Raw genomic sequence first — 25573 nt, forward strand, 5'->3', positions numbered from 1 at the left:
GTGCTTATGCATAAGCAAGCTGTACCACACAGGCACAGACCAGAGAGCACTGTGCAGACGGCATCTGCAGGAAGTGCACAGCCATTCCCCATTCACTTGAACTCAAGGAAAACATGACCAAAGGGAGGTGTCTTTCACAGCTCCTTAAAAAAAAATTGTTAATTATATGTACGGGGTATGGGCACATAAGTGTAGGAGCCAGAGCAGACAGTAGAGGGCGTCAGGGAGTTACAAATGGTTGGGAGCTGCCCACCTTTGGTGCAGGGGAACTGAACTCAGGACCTTACCAAGAGACATGACTCGTGACTGCGGGCCATCCCTCTAGCTCCATATGTCACCATTTTTTTTTTTTCCGAGACAGGGTTTCTCTGTGGTTTTGGAGCCTGTCCTGGAACTAGCTCTTGTAGACCAGGCTGGTCTCGAACTCCCAGAGATCCGCCTACCTCTGCCTCCCGAGTGCTAGGATTAAAGGCGTGCGCCACCACCGCCCGGCAGCCATATGTCACCATTTCTAATGTGGGGAACTTCTGCAGCAAAACTCACATCAGTGACACCAAACCTAGGAATGGCTCTCCTGCCTACAGTGGTGTACAGTGGTCTATGGCCCAAACTCTCCTTCAGTGACTTGGGTTCTGGAGCAGCAGGAGAGCTGGTTCTTCTCAGGGTGAGGGAGGGCTACCCCAGCACCAGAACTCCCCCTATGGGATTGCCTAGGGCTAGAGCAACTGTCCCCAGCTGTTGGGAGCAGTGAGACCCCAGATCCTGAATTTCTTGTAATCCCCTGATCTGAGTGCCTACAGCTGCTCTGAGCACGAGACCTTCAGGAGTTCCTGATGGCAGGAGAGTGGTTTCTGGTGGGTTTGGTTGGGGTGTGGCTATCTCTATATAATCTGCCCCTGAACACAATAAAGGGGGCATTCTTGGGGAATTCAAGGATGACCCGTGTCGCTGTCTCTCTGTGTGTGTCTGTGTATTTTAACCTCCAGCCCCCTTGCCCGAAGCTCGCGAACTGGGTGCCAGCGCACAGAGCGCAGACACGGGGGCGTGGTGCGTGCGGCACCCAGCCCCCCAGTTCACTCTCCAATGACTTTGCACAGAAACCTGAGTCAACTGCAAAATGCACGGCCAGGACCACAGAGAGCGCTTCAGGAGCAGCAGTGGGTGTGTGTTAAATGCACTAGATGTACTAGGGATCAAACAAAGTCAGCCACATTTCGTGTGTGTGTATGTGTGTGTGTGTGTGTGTGTGTGTGAGAGAGAGAGAGAGAGAGAGAGAGAGAGAGAGAGAGAGAGAGAGAGAGAGAGACAGGGTTTCTCCGTGTAGTCTTAGAGAGAGAGAGAGAGAGAGAGAGAGAGAGAGAGAGAGAGAGAGAGAGACACAGGGTTTCTCCGTGTAGTCTTAGCTGTCCTGAAACTCCCTATGTAGACCAGGCTAGCCTTGAACTCACAGAGATCGCCTGCCTCTGCGCCTCTCCCCCCAAGTGCTGAGATTAAAGGCATGCGCCACCACCACCACCTGGCTCCTATGTACATTTTAACACACATGGTGATCTGAAAGGTTTCATGACAGAATTCATAAAATGTATTGAAGAATCACAACAAGCACACATAAAAAGCTGTGCATTAAACTGCAATCAGAGCTGAGTGAAGAGGGTGTGTGGCCCTTGTCATTTGGCTACTCGTTTATTACTATTATTAGGTTATAATAGGCTTATTTACTTTTCTTTCCTCATCTTCCCCCAAACTTCCCTTTGGCAATGTTTCTGCACCATGGCTCCATCACTGTTAAAAAGTGTTAAACAAGTTAAAAAAGAAAATTAGCATTAGATGATGCCTATATCTTGACTGCCACCTAGTGGAATTTTTGAGTATTAATGTATCAGTAATTGTTTTATTTTCAGCGAAGTAGTATAAAATATGGCCATATCAAATTCTGGGCTACTGTTCCCCAAAGTGTGAAACTCTGGAGTTCATTTTGGTCTTTGTAAAAATGACAGCTTCTATGGTCTTGGGAGATTGCTCAGTGCGGCGGCCCTCAACCTTTCTATGCTGTGGCAGTTAATACAGGTCCTCATGTGGTACTGATCCCAAGCATAAAGTCATTTTCATTGCTACTTTTTAACTGTAATTTTGCTACTGTTATGAACTGTAATGTAAATATCTTATATGGTTGAGAACCACTAGTTTGGTGGGTAAATCGTTTGCCCTGAAAATACAATGGCCAGAATTCAAATTCCTAGAACCCATGTAGAAGATGGGCATGGCAGTAAATCTGCCATCCTAATACTTCTCTAGCAAGATGGCAGACCAGGATGGGAAAACCTAAGACTTTATCAAGCCATCCAGGAAGACTGGTGCTTGCCTTAGTGAACAAGACTATCTCAAATATAACCAGAGTCCAGGACTAATGCCTGAGGTCCTTCTGCTCTCCCCAAGTATGCTATCCTGTATATTCCTACCTTTCCACCCAAACACAAATTAAAAAACAAGTGGTTCCCTTTTCCCTATCTATGTGTGGGAACACATACCCACTGTAATTTATGGTTGATTGGTTCAAATAACCCTAAAAATAGATTGTTCTATTATATAAATGCAGTAATTTTTTTTATTTTCAGAGACAGGGTTTCTGTATGTAGTTTTGGAGTCTGTCCTGGAACTCACTCTGTAGACCAGGCTGGCCTTGAACTTGAGATCCACCTGCTTCTGCCTCCCAAGTGCTGGGATTAAAGGCGTGCGCCACCACTGCCCACTTTAAAACTTCTGTCCAGTATCTTTACCTTTTGCCTTTGTTCTAAGAGAAATAAGATGAGGCTTCCTGCATATGGGGTGGGAAACACCCATGTAAAGAGGCTACTCTCAGGAGCTGTGGTGCAGAGGAATACAGTAATTCCACCTTCAAAGGTCATCTTAAAGAGCTGGAGAGACTCCATGGTTCAGAGAAGACTGCCAATTCTCAGCACCCACAAGACCACTTGCAACCAACTCTAACTCAAGTCCCAGGAGGTCCAACACCCTCTCTGGCCTCCATGGTGTTATGAATTCAGCCACAATATGACTGACACTTCCGGGTTCTAGGGCCATGCATGTGCGGACAAGCCCTCAGGCAGAAGTGTCTAATGGCCCAGGGGATGTTAAAGGGCCCCACATGACCCATGCGTGCACTTGTGGTTGCATCATCTACATGACTCAGCTAAGCCCTTCACTGCATGTGTGAGCCCCATTATCTGTGTATGACATAACCACGCCATCCCCCTGTGCACATGCACTAGGCAGCTCTTAAAAGCTGGAGGCGCCATCTTCAGCCCTCACGCGCTCTCTCTCTGCACACTGACTTCCCCAGGCCTGTACATGTCCCCTCTAATAAACTCCTAAGCGGGCTTGTTGCATGTTCTCTGTTTCCTTCTCACTCGCACCAGGTAATTTCACTGGTGTTGTGAGACTCAGGAGGCTCTTCCCTCTTGAGCCCCTCTCCCAGGGTCGGAATCTGGAACTGGGTATTTTCTTTACACAACAACCACGTGTTCTATCTGCCTGAGTGTGATTTTTATGCACACTACCGGCTTCAATTGGTGAGTTTTCCCCATTCTGGTCAGCTTAACCATTTCTCTGAACCTGAGGAATTGACCGTTGAGTTCCCAGAAATCTTCTGGTGTTCCTAGAAACAGGGAGGGGGTCAGCCCCCACCCAAGGCCTTCCTGGCTGTGGTTGAGCCCTTTGCTGACATTCATCTCTGGATTGCTTCCCTTAGCTGAAATCGTGTTTGGATGACCCGGGGTCAGTCCTCCCGCAACTGGGGTCCAGGGTCCGTCAGATTTTTCTTTTTTAAAAAAAAAAATATTTATTTTTTATGCATACAATATTCTGTCTGTGTGTATGCCTGCAGGCCAGAAGAGGGCACCAGACCCCATTACAGATGGCTGTGAGCCACCATGTGGTTGCTGGGAATTGAACTCAGGACCTTTGGAAGAGCAGGCAATGCTCTTAACCTCTGAGCCATCTCTCCAGCCCCCCTCAGATTTTTCTTTCTCTTTTTCTTTTCTTTTGGACCACTTGTCAGTGGTCCCCGCCGTGGCCTCTCTGGCTTTTGAGTCACCCCGACCAGAGCCTGTCAGGTTTTAACATCCCGCCTGTAGGTACAGGATGCTCTCCTACAAGTCCTGCAGTGTTCATCGCCATTTCACACCATGCCTATAGAGGGGAGATGTCCCCCTGTAAGCCTTGTGATGTCGGTGGGGCGACAGACTGCCCGATCCGTGCTATCCATGCTGCTTCCTTGCTCCCTGGGGCTCGAGAGCCACCAGGCTCATGTTTCAAATGTGGTAGAGCTGGTCACTAGGCCCAAGCATGCTCTAATCCTCATCTTGGTCCTGCAAGACCTTGTCCAAGATGCCACAGGGAAGGACATTGGGCAGTTGATTGTCCTTGTATACATCATGGCATGGAGACATCAAATCCAGAAAATTCCCAAGTTGACCTTCTAGGTCTGACCATGGACGAGTGAGGCTGCCCAGGCTCCTCTGACCTGACCACAACTGTCATCTGTAACAGGGAGCCATGGGTAAACATCACAATATTAGGACGACCCATCTCCCTTCTCTTGGACTCTGAAGCCACATGCTCAGTACTGAGGGAATTCTGGGGGCCTAACTCTCCTTCTAGTTTTCCTATTGTTGGGGTAGGGAGATAGCCTTATCTACTTCAGCAGACCCAACCACTTAACTGTGTTTTTAGGGGTATTTATCTCACTCATTCATTTTCAGTCATGCTGACCTGCCCAGTACCTCTTTTGGGTGCCAGATGATGATGTAAGTCACAAAACAACCCCACACCAGTTCAGAATTATGAATAATAAAAGGGTTATTTAAGGGGAAAACTTATTGTCCTAGACAACAGTCCTCTGTGCGGACAGGAACAGAGTCTAGCAGCCTGATGCGGAAGCTGGAAGAGAGCGGGCACACATTTACTGCTGCTTTTATGGTATAAGAGACCATGCCCAACTGGGCTGGTATCTTAAAGGCTATTGGCTGAAGGAGCAGAATGTTCTCCCACAGCACCAGAGGACACCAAGATCAGTCACTTTTTCTCCAGTTCCAGAAAAATAAAAGTTTCATCATCATACTCAACCCTCCTGTGTCAAAAACTCCATATATTCTCCCTCGTTTTACCAACTTCTCTGTATCTCCAATGTCATACTTAAATTTCCAGATTAAACACTCAGCTGCTGTTACAGGGACTATCATTAAACATAGAGCTGGAGGTACAAGGGTTGCCAAAAGCCCAAGTGGTAAGAAACAATAATGAGTTTGGGGACATTTGCTGGGAGCTCCTTCCATCATGAGGCTGGAATCTCAGAAAGCTAAGAAATGGGCTGGGTCCAGTCGTTAAAGCCACAGTTTTAATCCTACCCATATTGCTTAGCAAATTAACGACTCATGTGGTCTGAAAAAGGGAGAGATCTACAGTAAAGAAAGAATCAAAGACAAAAAAAAACCCTCTAAATGGTTTACTGTGTGTTTAAAAATATGTGCAGGCATGGGAGAGAAAAGAAAAAGGTTAAAAAGTCTTAAAAATAAAAGAGTAGTTGGGTGTGGTAGAACACACCTTTAATCCCAACACTTGGAAGACAGAGGCAGGCAGACCTCTGTGAGTTCAAGGTGTGGTGGCACAGACCTTCAATCCTAGCACTTGGGAGGCAGAGACAGAGTGGATCTCTGTGAGTTCAAGGACAGCCTGGTCTACAGAGTGAGTTCCAGGACAAAGATACACAGAAATCCTGTCTCAAAAAGCCAAAAATTAAAAGTGAAAATAAAAGAAATAGAGGTTAAAATAAAGCCACATAAAGATGAAAAATACACAGAGTCTGGATACTGTATGTTATTATGCTCTCTTTGAATTGTTTGAATGCTGAGGAAGGAGTAACAGCTGCCAAAAGATATTTGCTTATAAATGCTTCTGAATTAATCCAAGAGAGATATTTTGAAAATACCTTGACTTCAAAATTGAAGTCAAGGGGCTGGAGAGATGGCTCAGAGGTTAAGAGAAATTCCCAGCAACCACATGGTGGCTCACAAGCATCTGTAATGAGATCTGGTGCCCTCTTCTGGCGTGCGGGCATACATCGAGGCAGAACGTTGTATGCATAATAAATAAAAAAATAATCTTTAAAAAAAATAAAAATAAAAATAAATTGAAGTCAAAAGGTATATTACTTTGGAGAATAGGATTTGCTTTTGTTTCCACAGGAAATGAGAAGCTGTGGATTCATTCTGAGTTAAGAAAACTTAGGTTTAATCATGGAAGACCACCTGAGAAATCTCCAGTAGGAACAGATGGCCCAGATGTCTGAGTTCTTCATCCAGAACAGGTTCAAGACTGTTGCCTGAGATGATCAAGACTCACAGTATACTACAGTCAGGACTTGATCATAATTCTAAATTTTCTTTAAGTCCCCATAAGATTATCAGCACCCCCCAACCAGCAGGAAGTAGCCTGGAAAACTATGCCCACATTCCCAAAAAATGGACTATGGATGTTCTTGTTTTTTTTTAAAAAAAGAGGGGGAAGTGGTGCAAGACAATTTCCTATATTCTGTCAATTATGTTTTAAATAAACGCTGATTGGCCAGTAGCCAGGCAGAAAGTATAGGCAGAACAACCAGACAGGAAGTAGAGGCCGACAGGAAGTAGAGGCCGGTCAATGAGAACAGGAGAATTCTGGGAAGAGAAAAGCTCCCTCTGCAGTCCAGAAGCAAGATGTGACTATGCCGCTGAAAAAGGTACCGAGCCATGTGGCTAGCATAGACAAGAGTAATGGGCTAATATAAGTTATAAGAGTTCATAAGAAGCCTGAGCTAATGGGCCAATCAGTTTTAACTAATGTAGACCTCTGTGTGATTTCTTTGGGACTTAACAACTACAGGAACCGGGCAGAACAGAAAACCCTGGCCAACAGATATTCATAGGCCCAGACTCCAAAAACTCACAAAACAGACTTTAACATAACAGGTTTATCACCGACTGCAGCAATGTCTCCTGGATGCTAAGGTAATGCCATGATGCTAAAGAGAACAAGTGCCTTAAGATTTGCTTCAGGAAAAACATTGAGGGATCTAATAATTCCCCTTTCCAACAATTCCCCCTTCTTTTCCTCCCTCCTCCCCACCATCTTCCATTCCAAAACTCTATCATCGTAATCATAAGCTTTTAATATGCCTAAAATTTATTTATTTATTTTCAAACTTTTTCATAAGCTCCAGGGAGCCAGTTGGACCCATCTAAATGGACCAGACTCACCCAGAATAAGTATCATTTAATTCTTCCCTTATTATTCCTGGTCTCAGAAACCCCTGGGAAATTCTGTCCTCCACTACCCCCCCCCAAAAAAAAAACCTATCTACCATCTTGGAACTCTCCTCCCTTAGCACCAGGATCTAAATTTTTTTCCAGACATAATTTCTGCCTTTCCAGCATCTTGTGAGGTCTATACTGCCAGACAGCCAGTTCCAGAGCCTGGAAAAAACACAAAGTAATCAGCCACCCCAGGACATGGTCAAGCATCTCAACTCTCCAACGCCCACAAAATCAGCAGACACAGTCACGCCCCATTCCTACCCATTAAAGACTCCAAACTCCCCAAGTTTTTTTAAATAAACAAAAGGGTGAAATGTAATGATTTCAGCCATAATAAGGCTAAAATTTCCAGGTTCTAGAGCCATGCATGTGTGAACAAGCTCTCAGGAAGAAGTGCCTAATGGCCCCGGGATGTTAAAGGACCCCGCATGACCCATATGTGCATGTGTGGTTGCATCATCCACATATGACTCAGCTAAGCCTTTTCATGCATGCATAAGCCCTGTCATCTGCATATGAGGTAGTCACACCATCCTGCTGTGCACATGTGCTAGGTGGCCCTTAAAAGCTGGAGGTGCCATCTTCAGCCCCCCCCCACATACTTACTCCCCCAAGCCTGTACACGCCCCCTCTAAGAAACTCTTAAGCAGGCTTGTTGAGTGTTCTCTGTCCTCCTCACTCGTGCCAGGTCATTTTACATGGGCTCTGCATGCAGGTGGTACAAACACTTGCAGACAGAGCACCAGTAAAAAAACATAAAAAACCCAAACCAAAAACAGAGACCACATTAAGACTACTGTTACAATTATAGCAGAAAGCCACACAGAGCCCCATTATATAGCAGAGGGCAAGTGAGGTCCGCCTAACTCCTGTCTGATTGCGAGGCTAAGTAACACCTTCACCAACTTACTCAAGGCTTTTTCTCCTAGCCTTCCCATTTTCCCTGCTATGTCTGACCCATCCTTTCCTAAGAGCCAAAGTTATGCTTTAAGTTTTAATTACTATGTCTTAGAAATCCTCGGGGGGTGTGGGGGGGGAGAATGCGTAAGCCCCTTGCCCAAGAACAGACAGTTCCTGAAATGCTGGAGGTTACTGTTTATGGGAGATAACAAGCCGGAGTGTTTTTACTACCCTTAACAAGTCAGTTTGACCCATCTACACCAGACATGCTTGATCACATGTGGGCAGGCAGGAAAGATGTCAGGATATATGCTTGCCCCTGATTGGATCTGATGGGAAATGCAATGAATTATGGGTTTTCTTTTTTCTTTTGTAGTTTTTTGAGACAGGGTTTCTCAGTAGTCCTGGAACTTGTTCTGTAGACCAGGCTGGCCTTGAACTCACAGAGACTGGCCTGCCTCTGCCTCGTGAGTGCTGGGATTAAAGGCCTGTGCCACCACCACCCATTTTTTTTGTTTTTTGTTTTTATTGCACTATGCATTTTTCTCTGCTCCCCTTCCTTCCTTCCCTCTCCCCTCCTACCCTCTTCTATGACCCCCATACTCCCAACTCACTCAGGAAAATTTGCCTTTTTCCTCTTTCCTACTTAAGATCCATGTATGTCCTTGTTGTCTAGGTTCTCTGGGGTTGTGAATTGTAAGCTTGGTATGTAAAAGATTGTTTAAAAAATTAAAAAATATTCAGTTACTGCTAACAGTTAAATTTCATGTGAACACTCATATATGTGCATATATAGGTACATGTATGTTCATATATATGAATATAAGAATACTGTAAATATTTTTACATCATTTTTGTTCTTTAAGTGAGTCACATGTAGCCTAAGCTAACTTTGAAGTCACTTGCAGTGAGGCTGGCTTCATTTCCTTATCCTCATAACGCCACCACACCCAACTATGTAATACAGTTTTTTTTTGGTTTTTCGAGACAGGGTTTCTCTGTGGTTTTGGAGCCTGTCCTGGAACTAGCTTTTGTAGACCAGGCTGGTCTCGAACTCACAGAGATCTGCCTGCCTCTGCCTCCCGAGTGCTGGGATTAAAGGTGTGCGCCACCACCGCCCTGCTTGTAATACAGTTTTTTTTTTTTTGCCATACTACATGGAGGTATTCCTAAATACCTAAACATGGGCCTTTCCCCTAAGTAACTATAAATTTCACACATACTAAAATTAGCAATTTTGCATCAAACAAGAGTGAACCCAAGCTGTAAGCCCCTGTCTCTGGCCTCCATCTTTAGAGGCCCAGTCCCTGTGCCCAAGTCTTGACCCTTCTCCTCCCCCTCCCCCTCGGAGGGTCAAGACAAGCCCGCCAAAATCTTGACCACTCCCTCAGTCTATTTAAACTGCTTCCCTGGAAAGTTTCCTTGTGATCTCTTTTCCTTCCTCCTTCCCCTGGTGGTTGCATTAGCAGCCTCCCGGTTCCCCCTCGGGGGCCACCCGAGGGTGCAGAAATCCCATTAAACCTGAATGTTTTTTAATTTGGCTTGTTGTGATTTTTGCATTGGCAGAGAGCTCACGTTAGGAAAAATTCCTAACTTAGGCATCATCTAATATTGTCTATGTTCAAATCCTCACACAGTTTTCTGTGTGTAGGGGCTGGTGGTGCCAGGACCTTGATCTTGTCAGTCAATGTACTGCGTTTTTTCACATCACTAGCCTGGCCCGTCCAGTAAACATCTACACACCACATTATTACTTCTTGGCCGGCTGGCTCTGCAGATAGGCTTACTATGTAGCCCTGGCAGAGCTGGAACACACCGACGGGTCCCAGCCGTCTTCAAACTTCTGTTGATTTTACGTCTGCCTCTGGTATACTGAGACTAGGTACATGCGCCACCACCATGCTCGTCTTTTTATCTCCCAATCTAAAACAGTCCTTTCCTTTTAATAATAGCATGACTTCCTTTTCTGCCGCTGTAATAAAACAGCATGGGCAAGGTGACTTAAGAGATTTTATTTCGGCTTATGGTTCTGGAGAGTGAGTCTAAAATGGCAGGGCAGCTGCAGCAGTTCGTTGAGAGCTGGTATCACAAACTGCATGCAGAGTAGAGCGCTAAAGCTAAAGTGGCATGCAAGTATTTCAACTCTCGAAGCCTGCCGTCAGGGCCACACTTCTCCAGCCAGGAAGTACCCCTAAACCGCCCCAGACAGTACTGCAGATCAAGAGTTTAAATGCTCGAGACGATGGAAAACATTTTTCATTAAAACCACATTACCCTCGCCAGGCGGGGTGGCGCTCGCCTCTAATCCCAGCACTCAGGAGGCGGAGGCAGGCCAAACTGGTCTAGTGAGCGAGTTCCAGAACAGCCAGGGCTACACTGAGAAACTGTCTCAAAAAACAAAACAAAGAACCCCACATGACTCTTGAATAATTTGAGTCAACGGAACGTCCACATTCTAGATGTATGGTTCTTTCCTCACGGCCATTCAACATGTTCCTTTATGCTTCTATTTCCTTTAAACTAAAAGACTTGATCATATTCCTTCACGGGTGACCGCCACTCATGTTCAATCAGTCAAGAGGGTCATAAAGTCAGGTTGTCTCACAATCAGTGGTGCTGCAGTTGACCACTGGGTAAACAGGTGGATGCCAAATTTCATCACTGTAATTATTAATCGTCCCTGAGATTTGATGCTTCATACTTGTGTGCGATACCTTGACCCTGTAAACACCCCCCCTTTCTCCACGTGGCTTTTAGCGTCTATGGATACTGTCTAAGCACCTCAAACGGTCACTTTTCCCATGCCATCGCTCCAACGCCCTTTACCGCTATATTTATCTTCTGTACAACCAAACAAACAAAGCTTCCCTTCTCTTGACTTACAAGGTCTTCAGGCAGCCCTGCCTGGCCTGACACTCGCTAGGCGGACCAGACTGGCCTCAGATTCACATCCGCCTGCCTCTTGCCTCCCCGGGAGGAGTCAAGTCGCGCCGTCACGCCCGACCGGCTCTCGGAACTAAACCCCTTCCCCATCGCCGCTGGCCGGAAACGCTCGCGAGTCTACGCCCCCACACTAGCGAGCCACTCGCCGCTCCCACCACAGGGCGGAACTGACGTAAAGACGAGCCGGCACTCTGCGCCTGGCGCAGCCCAAACACGCCACTTCCTGCTCATTAAGCCCCACCCACTCCGCCTTCAGAAGCCGCAGGTGCCGGCCGCTTAGAGGACGCCGGGAGTCACGTGACCCAAGCGCACGTTCGCGAGAGTTTGTTGGTCTCGCGAGATCTCCCTTGCCTTGTCTATTCCTCTTGCCTGAGCCCGGCTTTTCTCCCCTCCCCCCTCGGCGCCGGCGGACTTTTTCCTTTTCCGACCGAATCTTCTCGTCGTCGTGGCTATTTTCCCTGCTGCAGCTGTCCCTGCCGCCGCTGGGCTCGCTTCCCCGACCCCTGCCCGCCGTCCCGTCCCCAACCCCGCCCAAGGTAACGAGCCTCTGAGGGAGGGTCAGGCCTCGCCGGGGCCTCGGCCTGGAGTTGTGACGGAACCCGGGAGCCCGGGCGCCGGCCTCGCAGCGGGGTCCCGGCGCGGGCGGTCCGTGGAGTCGGCTGCTCGGGTGTCCCGAGTGGGCGACCCTGGCCGGCGGGGAGGCTTCTGCGGGCCGAGGCGGCGAACGTGGCCGTCCTGGGGAACCCGTCGGGCGGGGGAGACGCCCGCGCCCTTCCGAAGAGGTCCACTGTGAGGGCTCCGCCGTTTCCACGGGAGCTGAGGCTTTGAGTTTCCTGGTCTGACATGATGGACAGGATTATGGCGGGCTTTGGAGTGCTGGGTGACCGGGAGGAGAGGTGCCTGCCTTGTGTGAACCCTTCGGACTGGAAGCGTCTCTCCGGATTCCAGGCTTCCCGTGGACAGGAGTGTTCCGGACATGGTCCCCAGAGGACCCGTATGTTTGCGTGCACTCTAAGGGAGGGTTTAGCTGTGTCTCACTTTGTAGGACGCTGAGCTGGGTTTGTCGAAAGGCGGATTTCTAAGATTACCTATATGTGAACACTGTGTATTTTGGGGAGCTACTCACACTTAGAGTTGAATGGGATTTGTGTGGTTCCATCTGACTTTGGAAGTCCGTGCAAATTTTTCTTATTTTGACTTCTCCAGCTTTTAAGAAGTACGTCGAAGTCTTCATTGTTGAGCCCCACACTGACTTCCTAGTTCAAAGAAATCAATTTTTCTTGTAGCATACTGTTTGGGAGATCTTTTTGTATAGAATTTATCTGACGTGTTTGTGACTTATTGCTTTGAAGTTTGTGGATTAGCTAAATCTGAAGAAAGTAAAAATGAATAAAACTTCGAGTTGGGAACAAAAGTGATTAATTTAGGCAAATTAGAGGAACATTTTTGTAGCTTGATATTTGACTTTGTATGGTCTTTGCTTTTCATTTTTCTCAGATGTCCGAGGATCTAGCAAAACAGTTGGCTAGCTACAAAGCCCAACTCCAGCAAGTAGAAGCTGCTCTGTCTGGAAACGGAGAAAATGAAGATCTGTTGAAATTGAAGAAGGACTTGCAAGTAAGTATAGGTGGACTGTTGTAGCTGATGCTGTTTGAGAAGAGTATTTGTCTTTTTCAAGAAGGCACTCAGAGCACCTATGAAGATGCTCCCTATTTGTATAATATATGTATACCTGTATACAGACACCGAGGCTTCTAAATTTGCTTCCTCCATTTTGTGTACATCAAATGTACAAACACTCATGGGTTTGTAAATCTTGTGTGTGCTTTTAGGATTTCATGATAAGAAACCTTGCAGCGGTTTAATTTTTTTAACATGTTGGTGAGGAAACGTAGTTGAAAAGGTAATACTATTAGAGGGGGAAATTATCACCAGATTAAGGTCTTTTTTGATGACACAGGATTATTTGAAAATGAAATGTGACCTTATTCTTCAACACTCATGGAGTATACGTTTTATAAAAACACATCATGATGTGTTTACACAAAATGTGTACAGAGATAATGGTCTGGGTGGGTGGGTGTTATGTAAGTGTTTGAACTGAAGACTCGACTCTGTAGTTGTTGAGCCTTGTCTAAGTTGGACTGGTGTGAAAAGGCGATCTAACTTTTCATGGGAGATAGTATGAATGACACTTGGAAGGACATGTGCCGAAGGGCTTTGGGACAAACTCAATCTCTGTTGCTTCTCAGAACACCAGGTTAAGAAAAATACTGTATATATTTTGTAAATATTGTATATTAAAATTTTGATCTAAAAACACCCATAAATTTCTAAGCCTGATCCTTTAGAGATTTTCAGGGTGTTCTGATCTCTGCTTCTTCTATGTCCCGTCTGAGCAGTCCTTCCTTTATCTTCTTGATGGCCATTGATACCATTGGGTTTTGCTAGCTGTATACACCTTTAGGAAGTATACTCAGGGAGCAGAAGAAGGCAGAGCTCTGAGTTCCAGGCCATCGAGGGCTACATAGTGAGACCCTACCTCAAAACAAAAATACTCCACAAAATTTCAAGAACAACTTGAGAGGACTTAATAGATTTGGGATTCTGAAAGATCTCATTTGTAATTTAAAATAACTTGGACATTTTCAAACTCTGATTCTAGACTTAAAATAGTGTAAATGTTGTTTTTTAAAACAAACTGTTGGATAATTTTACTTTAATAAGACTCTCCTTTGGTTATAGAAGCCAGGCCAGTGGGGTGCATGTCCCCTTCAGTAAGAAGAGGTGTTTAGAAGACACTTGCTCCCACTCCCAGGGCCTCTGTAAACATAACCCAAGTACTTCCTGCCTGCTCCTTTGATTTGCTCACCTGTACCGAGTATGAGTTGACGCTGAAGGGACAGAGGCACACTAACCTGCCCCGTCAGCCTCTGCTGACGTCAAAACAATCCTGTCTCTTAGAAGAACACGTGTGTGATGCTGGTCACTGGGTGCTCTATGAGGAACTGGTAGACGGAGAGGTGGGAGTTGAGTTTCTAGCAGCATTACCACCAGGTCTTTTTTAATGTTTCCAGGGTCAGCTATTTTGATATGAAAATCTATAGTGGAAAGTATGTAGGGAGAAACCATTAGGGTAGATAATAGTATTTACCTGAAAGGCTTATCTAGGGCTCAATTAATAATAATGATCTGGAGGCTGAGGCTGTAACTGCTTACAATAAAAAATACCCTATGGTTCAATTCCCAGCACTGCAGGGAGAAAAAGTCAATAAAATACAAAAAACAAATCAAGCAGATTTCTGTGTGTTTGAGCCAACTTTGTCTACCTAGCGGGTTCCATGCCAGCCATGGTGACATAGTGAGACTGTCTCAATTTAAAAAAGAAAAAAGGCAAAGCAACAATGACTTTGAAGTCATATATCTGTGAAAGTATCCTCTTTTCTGTAGCCAGCTAGAACAGCACTGTCTGGTGTGGTGACTGTGTTCTTTGCTGTTCAATGCCACTTAGAGCCACAAACCACACGTAGCTGCTAAGTAATTGAAATATGGCCAGGGAAACTGAGGAGATTTTTTTTATTTTAAATAACTACAGTTTATTAAATATTGAATGTTGCCGATTTAGAAGCTTAAGTACTAATAATACCATAAATATTGACAAGATAGAATTCTTTATTTGGCTAGTCTTCATTATGAGAAGTTTGATTTTGGTTACTAGGTATGGTTTGAACTGAAAACTATTGGAAGATAGATTAGGTAAGATTAGGATAGATACTTAAGATTAGGTAAAATTATGAAAAATATTTGAATATATGCTTCCAACCTGGTTGTTTGCATTGAAACTAGGAACTAGCTTCTGTTTGGTAGAGGTCTCCCTCCACCCACTTGCTGCTTTTAGGGACGTCCTTCTTGTTATTTAAATCTTGTTTGGTTGGGTTTATTTATTTATTTATTTAAAGCCTGTGGCTTCTATGTTATCTTTTGGGGTGGGGCTATCATAGTGGCTTCTAATTCCTATGTTTATTTTTTCAGTAAGGTTCCATGTTTCTGTCTTTCATATAGAATAAAAAATTCTTTTTTTATTTAGAAGAGAAATAGGTATAGTAAAATCAGATTAGCTCGTTCTTTCATTCCCGAGGTAGTCTATAGTAATCACAAAACTAGTCAATTTATTAGGCTGTGTTGCTGAGTAAACTGTTGTAAAGGAGGCAGGGGTCAAGTCACTTGTCTCATATATTACAGTGGCTCTCAGCATCCCCGAAACGCCTTCCTTCAGGAAGCAGAGTGCTTGAGTGCACCCCCTTTGACCTGCTGATATGTAGATCACAACACCTGATGCTTCTTGGAATTGCCGATTACTGTAACTGCTGCCCATCTGTCAATGAAGGAGCAGTTTCAGAACTCAGACTTGGGGGAGGAAAAGTAATTAATGGTATGTACCTTCAAGGACCCCTCATATATAAACCAGCTTCTTTAACACTTTGGTCCATACACATGTGAAGACAGATTGAGGTTCATTATGAGTCACTGGGAGGGACGTGTAAGATGACAGAGAGTTCCAGGACTTTAGAAGTGAATGCCCTGGATTTTCCTGTTTATAAGAAAGGCCATTGTGGCACAGGGTTTTGAAAATTATGCATAGCTTTTCAGGATTCTTTTCTTTGAAAGTGGTGGGGAAATAAATGTTCTGTCAAACCTGAGACTTCTTACCAGAGGTAAAATGCATGTTTGTGCTTTAATTACGTGATCCCTGGAAGGAGATGCAAGTATTTAATGATAAAGACTTTGTGGGCTCTTGAGTCAGGGCTGTTGGTTTGTATTCCAGGCTCTAAAGGTGGTTAACTGAGAACAAAATTGGGTAATTTACTCTTTTTTTTGTATAACTATATTACTGGAAACTCTCTTGCTTTTTTTACATAGAATTGTTTAATTAAATATTTGAAGGCACTTACATGATTTGCACAGGACCCTAGATTTAGTCTCGAGTGCTGCAGGACTAATGAATATAAAGCTAGGCGTCACCTCCTGTGCCTTAGAAAATAATTGTCTACTTGGCAAACCTTAGGGGTGGGTTCTATTGGGTTTCAGCTCAAATCCAAGTCTTAGTAGCTTTTTTAAATTCACAAAACTGACCTTTCTCTAGGTACTTAATATTCTTTTTTTGTCTGTCTTGTCTGTCTGTCTGTCTGTCTATCTATCTATCTATCTATCTATCTATCTATCTATCTATCTTTTTGGTTCAAGTATTAGTTTTTTAAAAGTAGCCAGGAAGATTTAGAATCTTTAGGAGAGGTAATAATTTAACTTTTCTTGGCTATTGAACCAAAACAATTATTAACAAAACCTCATTGGATGCCTGAAGAAACTAAGAGTTTGCTTTTGCAATATTTGTCTTCAAACATAGAAAATGATGTTTTAAGTGTAACACTGTAGGAAACCAGTAGGCAAATTCTTTGAAACTCAGGTAAAATGTATGTCTGTATTAGAGTAAGAACATAGCAGATAAGTAGTTAAATACCTGTTCATATTTTTGGCAAGTTTTTAGCCACCCCTATCACACTTGAGTCGAACTACTACACAGAAGCCTGGATTAGAAAGTACCTGCCTTTCTTTGTGGGTTAGTTACGTGCTTTTTCTTAAAGTGAAGCTGTGCTACTGTGTTTGTTAAGTAGGTGTAGGCTGTTTTAGCTCTAACTTGGTAGTTAGTACTTAAATGGGGTGAAAAATTACTGGTTTCTTTTATTTATGCTTTACAGTATTTTAATAGAAATTGATATAAGTAGAAACATTGTGTGCTTAATGAGACTGTTTCCAGTGTTTTGGGAATTTCATAAAGGAGATGTTGGTTACACGGTTGATATTTCTGCCAAGTAATGCCCTATAAAACTGTAGTTGCATGGAAGACACATGCTGGTTGTGAAAGTAACCTTGAATCAGATTCAGTCTTTGATTCTCACTGTAGAGAAAATGGTCAGTCACAAAAGGCATTTAGAAGTCAGCAGTGGCTGAAACTTGTCTAGTTTTATTTCTTATAGTTTTTAAAGTTGAAGATGCCTATATAGGCTTAAACCACAGTTTCACTATTTATTAGGGTGTAGTGCTGTTCCTCAGTCTCTCTGGATGTGAAAACAGTATTCTCAAAAGCACTGAGCTGTATGTGCAGTATATGTAACTGCTTTGTGATATGAGAAGTGATGCTATAAAACAAGGAAGTAGTTGACAGTATTAAATTACAAGTGTGAAAAAAAAATTACAAGTGTGACGGCTTCTGCTTTCTTCTTTAGGAAGTTATAGAATTGACCAAAGACCTTCTGTCAACTCAGCCTTCGGAAACTCTTGCAAGTTCAGACAGTTTTGCTTCTACTCAGCCTACTCATTCATGGAAAGTAGGGGACAAATGTATGGCAATCTGGAGTGAAGATGGACAGTAAGTGTAGAAAAACAGCCCTCTAACTATAACATGAATTAATAAGATACAATGGTAAGGTGTTTTTATTCAGCTTGGACTACCCTATTTTAATCATCTGTGTCGGTAATGTGATTTATAACACTAGTGTAATTCTTGGTTGGTTGCCATTAACAGCTTAATTTTAGATTTAGTTTAAAATTTGGGGAGAAGAGTGGTTTGGATTCTGAAGGAAAGAAAGATGAATGGCTGTTTTCTAAAATGTTCTGACTTGTTTTCTCCTCAAATTAAAAAGTGAATGCTGGTAATTTTATTGCGCTCAAGTGCATACATTGAAATTAATCTTTTAAGAACTAGCTTTTCTGAATGAGATTAAGTATAGCGAGTAGATGTGTAAGGGATTTTTCTGGCAAAATTTTTAATTATGGCTTTTGATGTCAGGTGCCTCGCTTTAAACCTCATCATTTTGCTAAGAGGGCCATTCGATTGCAGAAGTTTGTTTTAGAGACATGATAGTCTTGTAGGCTGAGTACTAGATCTTTACTCACCTGCTTACAGCCATGATATCTTTGCAGGTGTTACGAAGCGGAGATCGAGGAGATAGATGAAGAAAATGGCACCGCTGCAATCACCTTTGCTGGTTATGGCAATGCCGAAGTGACTCCATTGTTGAACCTCAAACCTGTAGAAGAAGGAAGGAAGGCAAAAGAGGACAGTGGCAACAAACCCATGTCAAAGTAAGCAACTTCTGTTTCCCCAAGACGGGCTGGCTCACTGTGTGTCACAGGCTAGCTTGTGCTCCTTGGTCTTACCTCAGTCTTTTGAGTACTTGGGTACTTAAGTAAGTGTTTAGGTTACATTTGGCCAAAGTAACTGACTTTAGTATAGCATTTTAGGGTTTCCCATTTAGATGCTTGAAGTAATCTGCGAAGATAACTCATTCAGGCTGCACTGGAGTGAGGTTATAACACTGTTTAACATTGTTTTACAGATGGGCAACACGGATCAGTATGTGTGCCTAGGTAAAGTGGAGGCTATACTGATGTATTCAATAAAGAGGGCACTACACTAAGAATACTGTATTTTTGTAAGTCAGGTCCTAGGGCTAAACCACAGTGGAGACTGCCTTGACCTTGTACCTGGTACCTACCTGCTGAAGCTATATTCAGAAAAAACACATAAGGGAGTGTCTTAGGGATGGGGATGTAGCCTAGGTGTGGAGCCTTTGCCTAACAAGTATAATTGTACCTAGTACCACAAAAGTTGTTGTGGGGGGCATAAACAGTGAAGTATAGAAATTGTGAAGGGACATAGCAGTAGTTTTAAGGGGACTCCCCCCCCCAAAAAAAGATACCATGGTTACCAGGACAGTTTCCTTATGAAAATAGCATCTAAACTAATAACTGAAACAAGGATTAGCAAAGTAAACTATGACATTGGATATATATGTTGTTTTGCCTGACCCATTGCCATAATTAATGGTGAACAAACTATCATATGCCTCGTGTGAAATAACGTGTAACAGCCTTAGCCTATTCAATTAAATCTCTGAAATGCCTGGGAGGCACGTCTTATTCACAGAAAAAATGTGGCAGGTACAGAAGTAACAAAACCTTGTGGTTAAAAACCTGGGGCCAGGGGCTAGAGATGGCTCAGTGGTTAAGAGCATTGCCTGCTCTTCCAAAGGTCCTGAGTTCAATTCCCGGCAACCACATGGTGGCTCACAACCATCTGTAATGAGGTCGGGTGCCCTCTTCTGGCCTGCAGACATACACACAGAATATTGTATGCGTAGCCGGGCGGTGGTGGCGCACGCCTTTAATCCCAGCACTTGGGAGGCAGAGGCAGGCGGATCTCTGTGAGTTCAAGACCAGCCTGGTATACAAGAGCTAGTTCCAGGACAGGTTCCAAAGCCACAGAGAAACCCTGTCTCGAAAAAGCAAAAAAAAAAAAAAAAAAAAAAAACCCGGGGCCAGAAAGTAGAAGTTATTAGATAATAGCAGTCAAGGTCAGCACTTGACAGCCACTTCTGAGTCCTGTGCTTATTATTTGTGCATGTATGCAACCTTACTGCCATCACTGCCTTGTCTTGTCTCCTTCCTTCCTTCCTTCCTTCCTTCCTTCCTTCCTTCCTTCCTTCCTTCCTTCCGTGTGTAACTGATAAATATGTCTATGAATTTGCAAGAATTTCCAAAATTTAAGCTGCTACATAAATGTTCTTGAATTTTGAAAAATGCCATTTGTTAAAATAACATTTAAACACCTTGAATAAGGAAATCAGATTGTAAAATCTTGTTTAACCTAATTTGTTTTATTCTTGCCTTCTTTATAAGGAAAGCCACTTAGCCTCATGTTGATGGTTATTTGGTACAGGGGAATCAGGATCTCTTCTCTTGAAAACCTTTCTTTTCCTTTTGTCAGTTCATGTAGGCAAGCAGAGTGTATTGGTAGCTTAGGCCCTGGTTCTACTTAGAATCCTAGTTGTGGACATCCAGGGTTTTGCTGTTGGTCATCACAGAGAATGCTGGTTGTGCCACTCTTCCGATCTCTTGCTGTCTTCCTTCGGTGTTGATGAAATAGTTTATCTGCATTAAATTACTTCATACACTTTCCCAAGTGTCGCATATATTTCACCAACTGTATTTTTAGAAATTGGTAGAGTTAGCCAGCCATTAAGGTTGATTTTGTTTCTTTTAGATGGGTTTCATGTGGCCTAATCTGGCCTGGAACTCTATGCTTAGCAGAGGCACAACTTAAATTCCTGATCCAACTGCCTCCAACTTCCAAGTAGTAGGGATTATAGGTATGAACGTGCATCAAATATTCATATTCCTAAAGCACAGCTGGCAAAACCGCTATAAAACATAAAAACTCTTTGTTGGAAGATTTGTTTTACAGCTGAGTGGTGGCTCACACCTTTAATCCCAGCACTCAGGAGGCAGAGGCAGGTGGATCTCAGTGAGTTCGAGGATAGCCTGGTCTACAAAGTTAGTTCCAGAACAGCCAGGGTTGTTATACAGAGAAACCCTGTCTTGACAAACCAAAAGAAAGATTTGATTTACATTATAATAGACCTAAGTGGGGTTTTGTTCTTTGTCACTTCTGGCAAGTGTTGTGTCTGCCTTTTATTTTTTTTAAAAAAAAAATGTCTAGTAGTACTCAGTGAGTGGCGATGTTTGATTTCTATTTATTTATTGTGTGGATTCATGTGTGCACTGCAACATGAGTGGAGGTCAGGGACAACTTGAAGGAGTTGATTTTCCTTCTGCCTTGTGGTTCTCAGGGTCAAACTCAGGTTAACTCATGAGGATTGGCTTGATGGCAGATGCCTTTACACGCTGAGCCTTTTTTATTTTTGTAAGACAGACAGCTCTGGTGTATCCCACCAGATCTCCAGCTTGCCAAGGAGGACTTTGGACTTCTGATCCTCCTGTGACCACCTAGCATTACAGGCATGCTACCATACCCGGATTTTGGCATTGTTTTTTAATGAAAAGTTGTACTTTCGTTAATAAATTAGTATGTAAGTTTCACTTTTGCACTGTTACAAAGAAGTGATATTTTAAGTTTTAATTAGTGACATTTATGTCCGGGTTTTCCATACAGAAAAGAAATGATTGCCCAGCAACGTGAATATAAAAAGAAAAAAGCTTTGAAGAAAGCACAGAGAATAAAAGAACTTGAGCAGGAAAGAGAGGACCAGAAGGTGAAATGGCAGCAGTTCAACAACAGGGCTTATTCTAAAAACAAAAAAGGCCAGGTTGGTATATCTTTCATCACGTTGTAGATCTGAAAGTATAGCTGTCATTACAATAACATCAATATGAAGAAAGGAGGTATAGGTTTTCCAAAGGGCACAGTTTTAATCAGTTCTTGACTTACAATTCTTTTAGGTAATCATTACCCACTTTCTGTGATAAACGAGTTTATATCAGAAATTTTTAAGACTGTTTGGTGCCTTCAAACTTTGCAGAAAATATGCAGAGTTCTGCTGTTTTTAAAAACAAACTTTCAAAAAAAAAACTTTCATTTTGAGCATTTGTTTAAGAAAGCTTTTAAGTTCTCTGGGTATGCTTTGTTAGTAAAAAAAAATAATAATAACTGTAGAATTTAGCTACTCAAAATAAGGATGGCCTGATGTTCACCCATAGCTTGGCTTTTCATTGTTGTCCATGCTGCCTCAGGATGTGGCTTCTGAAGAGCAGTGGGACAGAGGGCACCACAGTGGGTCTCACCATCAAATTCATACCAAAATAGACAGCTCATACTTTACGACTTTGAGAATGAAAACCTACAATCTTGAGACAGATAAGCTTTATATTAGTATGCAGTGATATTTTCTACAAAAGCCATACGTTTTGTAAATATTGGAACTTGAATGTATTTTAGCATTAAAGGTTGAGATTTGGTTTCACACACTGATCAGAACTGGTTTTCTTTTGTTCCCAGGTAAAGAGGAGTATTTTTGCTTCGCCAGAAAGTGTAACAGGCAAAGTTGGAGTAGGAACTTGCGGAATTGCTGACAAGCCTATGACACAGTATCAAGATACATCTAAATACAATGTCAGGCATTTGATGCCTCAATAATGAGAAAAACTGTTGGATTTCATCTCTTCAGGGCTTTACATTTACCTTTTTATTCTTATATTTTTCTAAAGGTAAATTATTTGCTAGATGAGTAAGGAAGATACATTGTTGTCATTGTTTGGCTTTGGTAGAATGAAACTTGAAGACATTTGATAACTGCTCTCATTTAACTTTTCATTACTACTTACCACAGTTCCCTCAGAGTTTGTTGAACAAGGCAACTTTTCTAGGTAGACGCTGCTTAAGTCAGCAGTTCGATGACATAGTGTGCTTCAGGCCCTACTTGACTAATGTTGAGTAGACATTTTGTAAGTCCTAATTTGGAGTTTTCGGGTGCTTTGCACTTGATGTATCCCAGCAGTTCATTGGAACATCATGGCAAAATGCCAACCTGCTAAAGATGTCTTCAGTTTGATGATAACCTGGCCATTGTCCAGACAGGCCCGAGCATGGGTTAATTTATAAATGACAGGGTTTAGTTTAAGGTTTTTCCTTGAATTCTTTCCTGGGCCTGTTAGGTCGCTTCCACAATTGACTCACCTTGTATGTTTTGGTCATTGAGTTTGAATTTTATATTAAAAAACAAACCATGTGTAGGTTGTGCTCCCCTTCTCTCGTGTTTATTTGGTGTTTTGTATTGTTTTTTTTCTTTGTTGATTTTTCACTTGTGGTAGTGCTTCCATTTTGGGGGAATGTGTAATGTTTATATGAGAAAACAAAAAGCTGATGTATAGCCCTGTATACAATGTAGATACTATTTTTGTAAAAAAAAAAAACAAAAAAACCAAGGCTAAATTAATGAACAAGAGTACTGAATGTTTCATGATTGAATTTTCCTGTATTTCTTGTGCATTAATCTGACCATAATTTCCCTGTATATTATGTTCATGTAGCTGAGTTTGTACTTTTTATTAACTAGATCAAGTTGCCAGCTTTTGTTGGTATAAGTGAGCACCACAGTTATCCCAAGTTGAGTTTAAGCCAAAAACACAGATAGAAAAAGGGTCTTCCTGTTACTGGAAGAAGACAATTTTTAGGGTGTGTGTTAATTTCAGTTTTGTATGTTTAACTTTAATAAATAAAGTGTTTTTAAATCTCCAGTGTGTTAACAAAGGGGCGGAATCCATGGCTGCCAGCCTTGGTGTAGTGAGCCTTAGACTTGTACACAGAACTACTACGGAAGAGAACGCTGCGTTTGAGAAGTGTTTCATAAATCCCTAAGAATTCCTTCATTGGGTATAAAAAATTGAATCCTAAAGGATTAATGGGTGTGTATGAAACTATTTGTAAATTAAATTTCATGAATTTTGACTTGGTAAACTAAAATTTTTCTGACAGTGGTGAGGTAGAATACTTTTTATGATTTTCTTCATAAATAACATGACAGAAGACATGGGTTAAGACAGAAAAGGGGCTTCTTGGGCTAAGGACAGTGGTAGTATTTGCCTAGCGTGTTTAAGACCTTCAGTTAGTTCCCCACTACCAGGGCTTGGGGGGTAGCGGAGAACTCCTAAAAGAAAGTTTTAAATGATGTAGTGTAGTAACAGTTGCAAGGAAATGTTTTGAAAACACAGTAAAATGGTTTGATAATTGCCTTGGTATGCCAGAACAGTAACTTACAACAGTAACTGGACCATTCTGCCTTAAACAGTGTACCTGTATATCTTTTCCTTAAGGGCTTTGTCTCAGAAAAGGAATAGAAGCAATTTTACATTTGTTCTGAAAATAGGTGTACAATATAAAACTAGCAGCTCGTGTCAGAGATGAAATGTGGCCCTTTGGGCTATCGTAGTTTTCCATTGACGATGTTGATTTCTTTGGACTAAACTAAAAGTTACGACCCGGAAAGATGACCTGGCTGTTACATGCTAAAGTTGAAAAGATTAGGACCACTTTCCAAATAAAGTGGTTATGCTCTCTATATTCTAAAATAAAGTGGGAACCCTAAGTGTAGCATGTTTTGTTACAAACTTTTGAGGTTTTTTTGTTTTTGCTTTTTGGAGACAGGATTTCTCTGTAGCTTTGGAACCTTGGTGCCTGTCCTGGGACTAGCCTGTAGACCAGGCTGGCCTTGAATTCACAGAGATCCACCTGCCTTTGCCGCCCAAGTGCTGGGATTAAAGGCATGCCGTGCGTCACCACTGCCCCGCAAAAGCTGAAACTGACAAACTGAAATTCAAATACTGATTTGTAGCTCTTTTTTGAGACAGGGTTTCTCAGTGGTTTTGGAGCCTGTCCTGGAACTAGCTCTTGTAGACCAGGCTGGTATCGAACTCACAGAGATCCACCTGCCTCTGCCTCCTGATTTGTAGCTCTTTAAGTAGGTTACAAGTATCTTCTCAAAGCTTGATTAACTTGAAGTTGACCTATAATAGTCCAAAAATTAGTAGCCAGGAATTTAACAATACCACAATTAGCAAATGCTGTTCTAATTAACATGTATGTAGCAAGACCTACGGAGCATATTAGAAGAGCAGAGACTCGAACCAGACTGCTGTTGGAACCCTGACTCCACTTACTAGCTCTCTGTAACTTTCTTCATGAATCGGGCTAATACGTATTCAGAGGGAGGGACACTATCTGACATACATGTGACATTGTAAGGATGCCTGCCATTTACTGTGGAATGACAGTGACTTCCTTTACTCAAAGAGTTGTAGTGCAACCATACATAATACTGCTAGTGAAATGTCATCAAGTAAATCCTGACTTAATTTCTACACTATAACATACTTAACAGGAATGTGGTGACGTTTCTAATAAAAACTCAAGCAGTCTTGCCTGGGTATTATTCCAGACTTGCCCAGGCCAAAATAAGTCTGCTACAAACACTGTAGGTAATTCTGCTGTGCACTCTTAGCTGAGAACTAGGCTGTAGGTTAAATATAGAACAGCTTTGGTTTCAGAAGAAAAATTGAAAGCATATTTAGTGGCATCTTTATTAGTCTAATTATGAAGACTAGCTATCAAACCAAAAGGCGTCAAATTATTCTAACTCAAATTTTAAAAGTACTTGTTTTGTTGGTGTGTGTCCATCCAATATAGTTTTAATGTTGTGTACTGGGTTTATTCCCTTGAAAATACCAACGGCTACCTCTTAAAATAACAGGACAGATGACTTTCTTACGACTTGGGTTAGGAGTTTCTAATTTACAACTAGACATTTCAGAGGTGAATAATATGTTGTACATCAGCCAAAAATGTACTCAGAGTTTGATTTGGCTTTTTGCCTAGCTTGGATAATAGCTGAAATATTAAAATGGAAGTATGTTTAAACCAACAAAGTTTTGTATTTGTTTAAAATAATTACAGAGGTTCAACAGGTATTTGCTCAGCCGTATTATTTGTACTATGGAGCAGTCAGTGTAAGCAGTAATTTATAAATCCA

General features: G+C 42.5%; 1 protein-coding gene across 1 annotated transcript; it reads left to right on the forward strand.

Moving 5' to 3' along the window:
• The first annotated feature begins 11532 nt into the window (after positions 1 to 11532).
• Positions 11533 to 25413, forward strand: Smndc1 (survival motor neuron domain containing 1). The gene is made up of 6 exons (XM_057779801.1): positions 11533 to 11728; positions 12690 to 12809; positions 17477 to 17619; positions 18174 to 18335; positions 21205 to 21358; positions 22048 to 25413. Exons 2-6 carry the CDS (start codon positions 12690 to 12692, stop codon positions 22183 to 22185), a joined length of 717 nt encoding a protein of 238 aa, XP_057635784.1. The 5' UTR covers positions 11533 to 11728; the 3' UTR covers positions 22186 to 25413.
• Positions 25414 to 25573: the final 160 nt, after the last annotated feature.

The sequence above is a fragment of the Chionomys nivalis genome, chromosome 8 (genome assembly GCF_950005125.1).
Source record: "Chionomys nivalis chromosome 8, mChiNiv1.1, whole genome shotgun sequence".
Classification (NCBI taxonomy): domain Eukaryota; kingdom Metazoa; phylum Chordata; class Mammalia; order Rodentia; family Cricetidae; genus Chionomys; species Chionomys nivalis.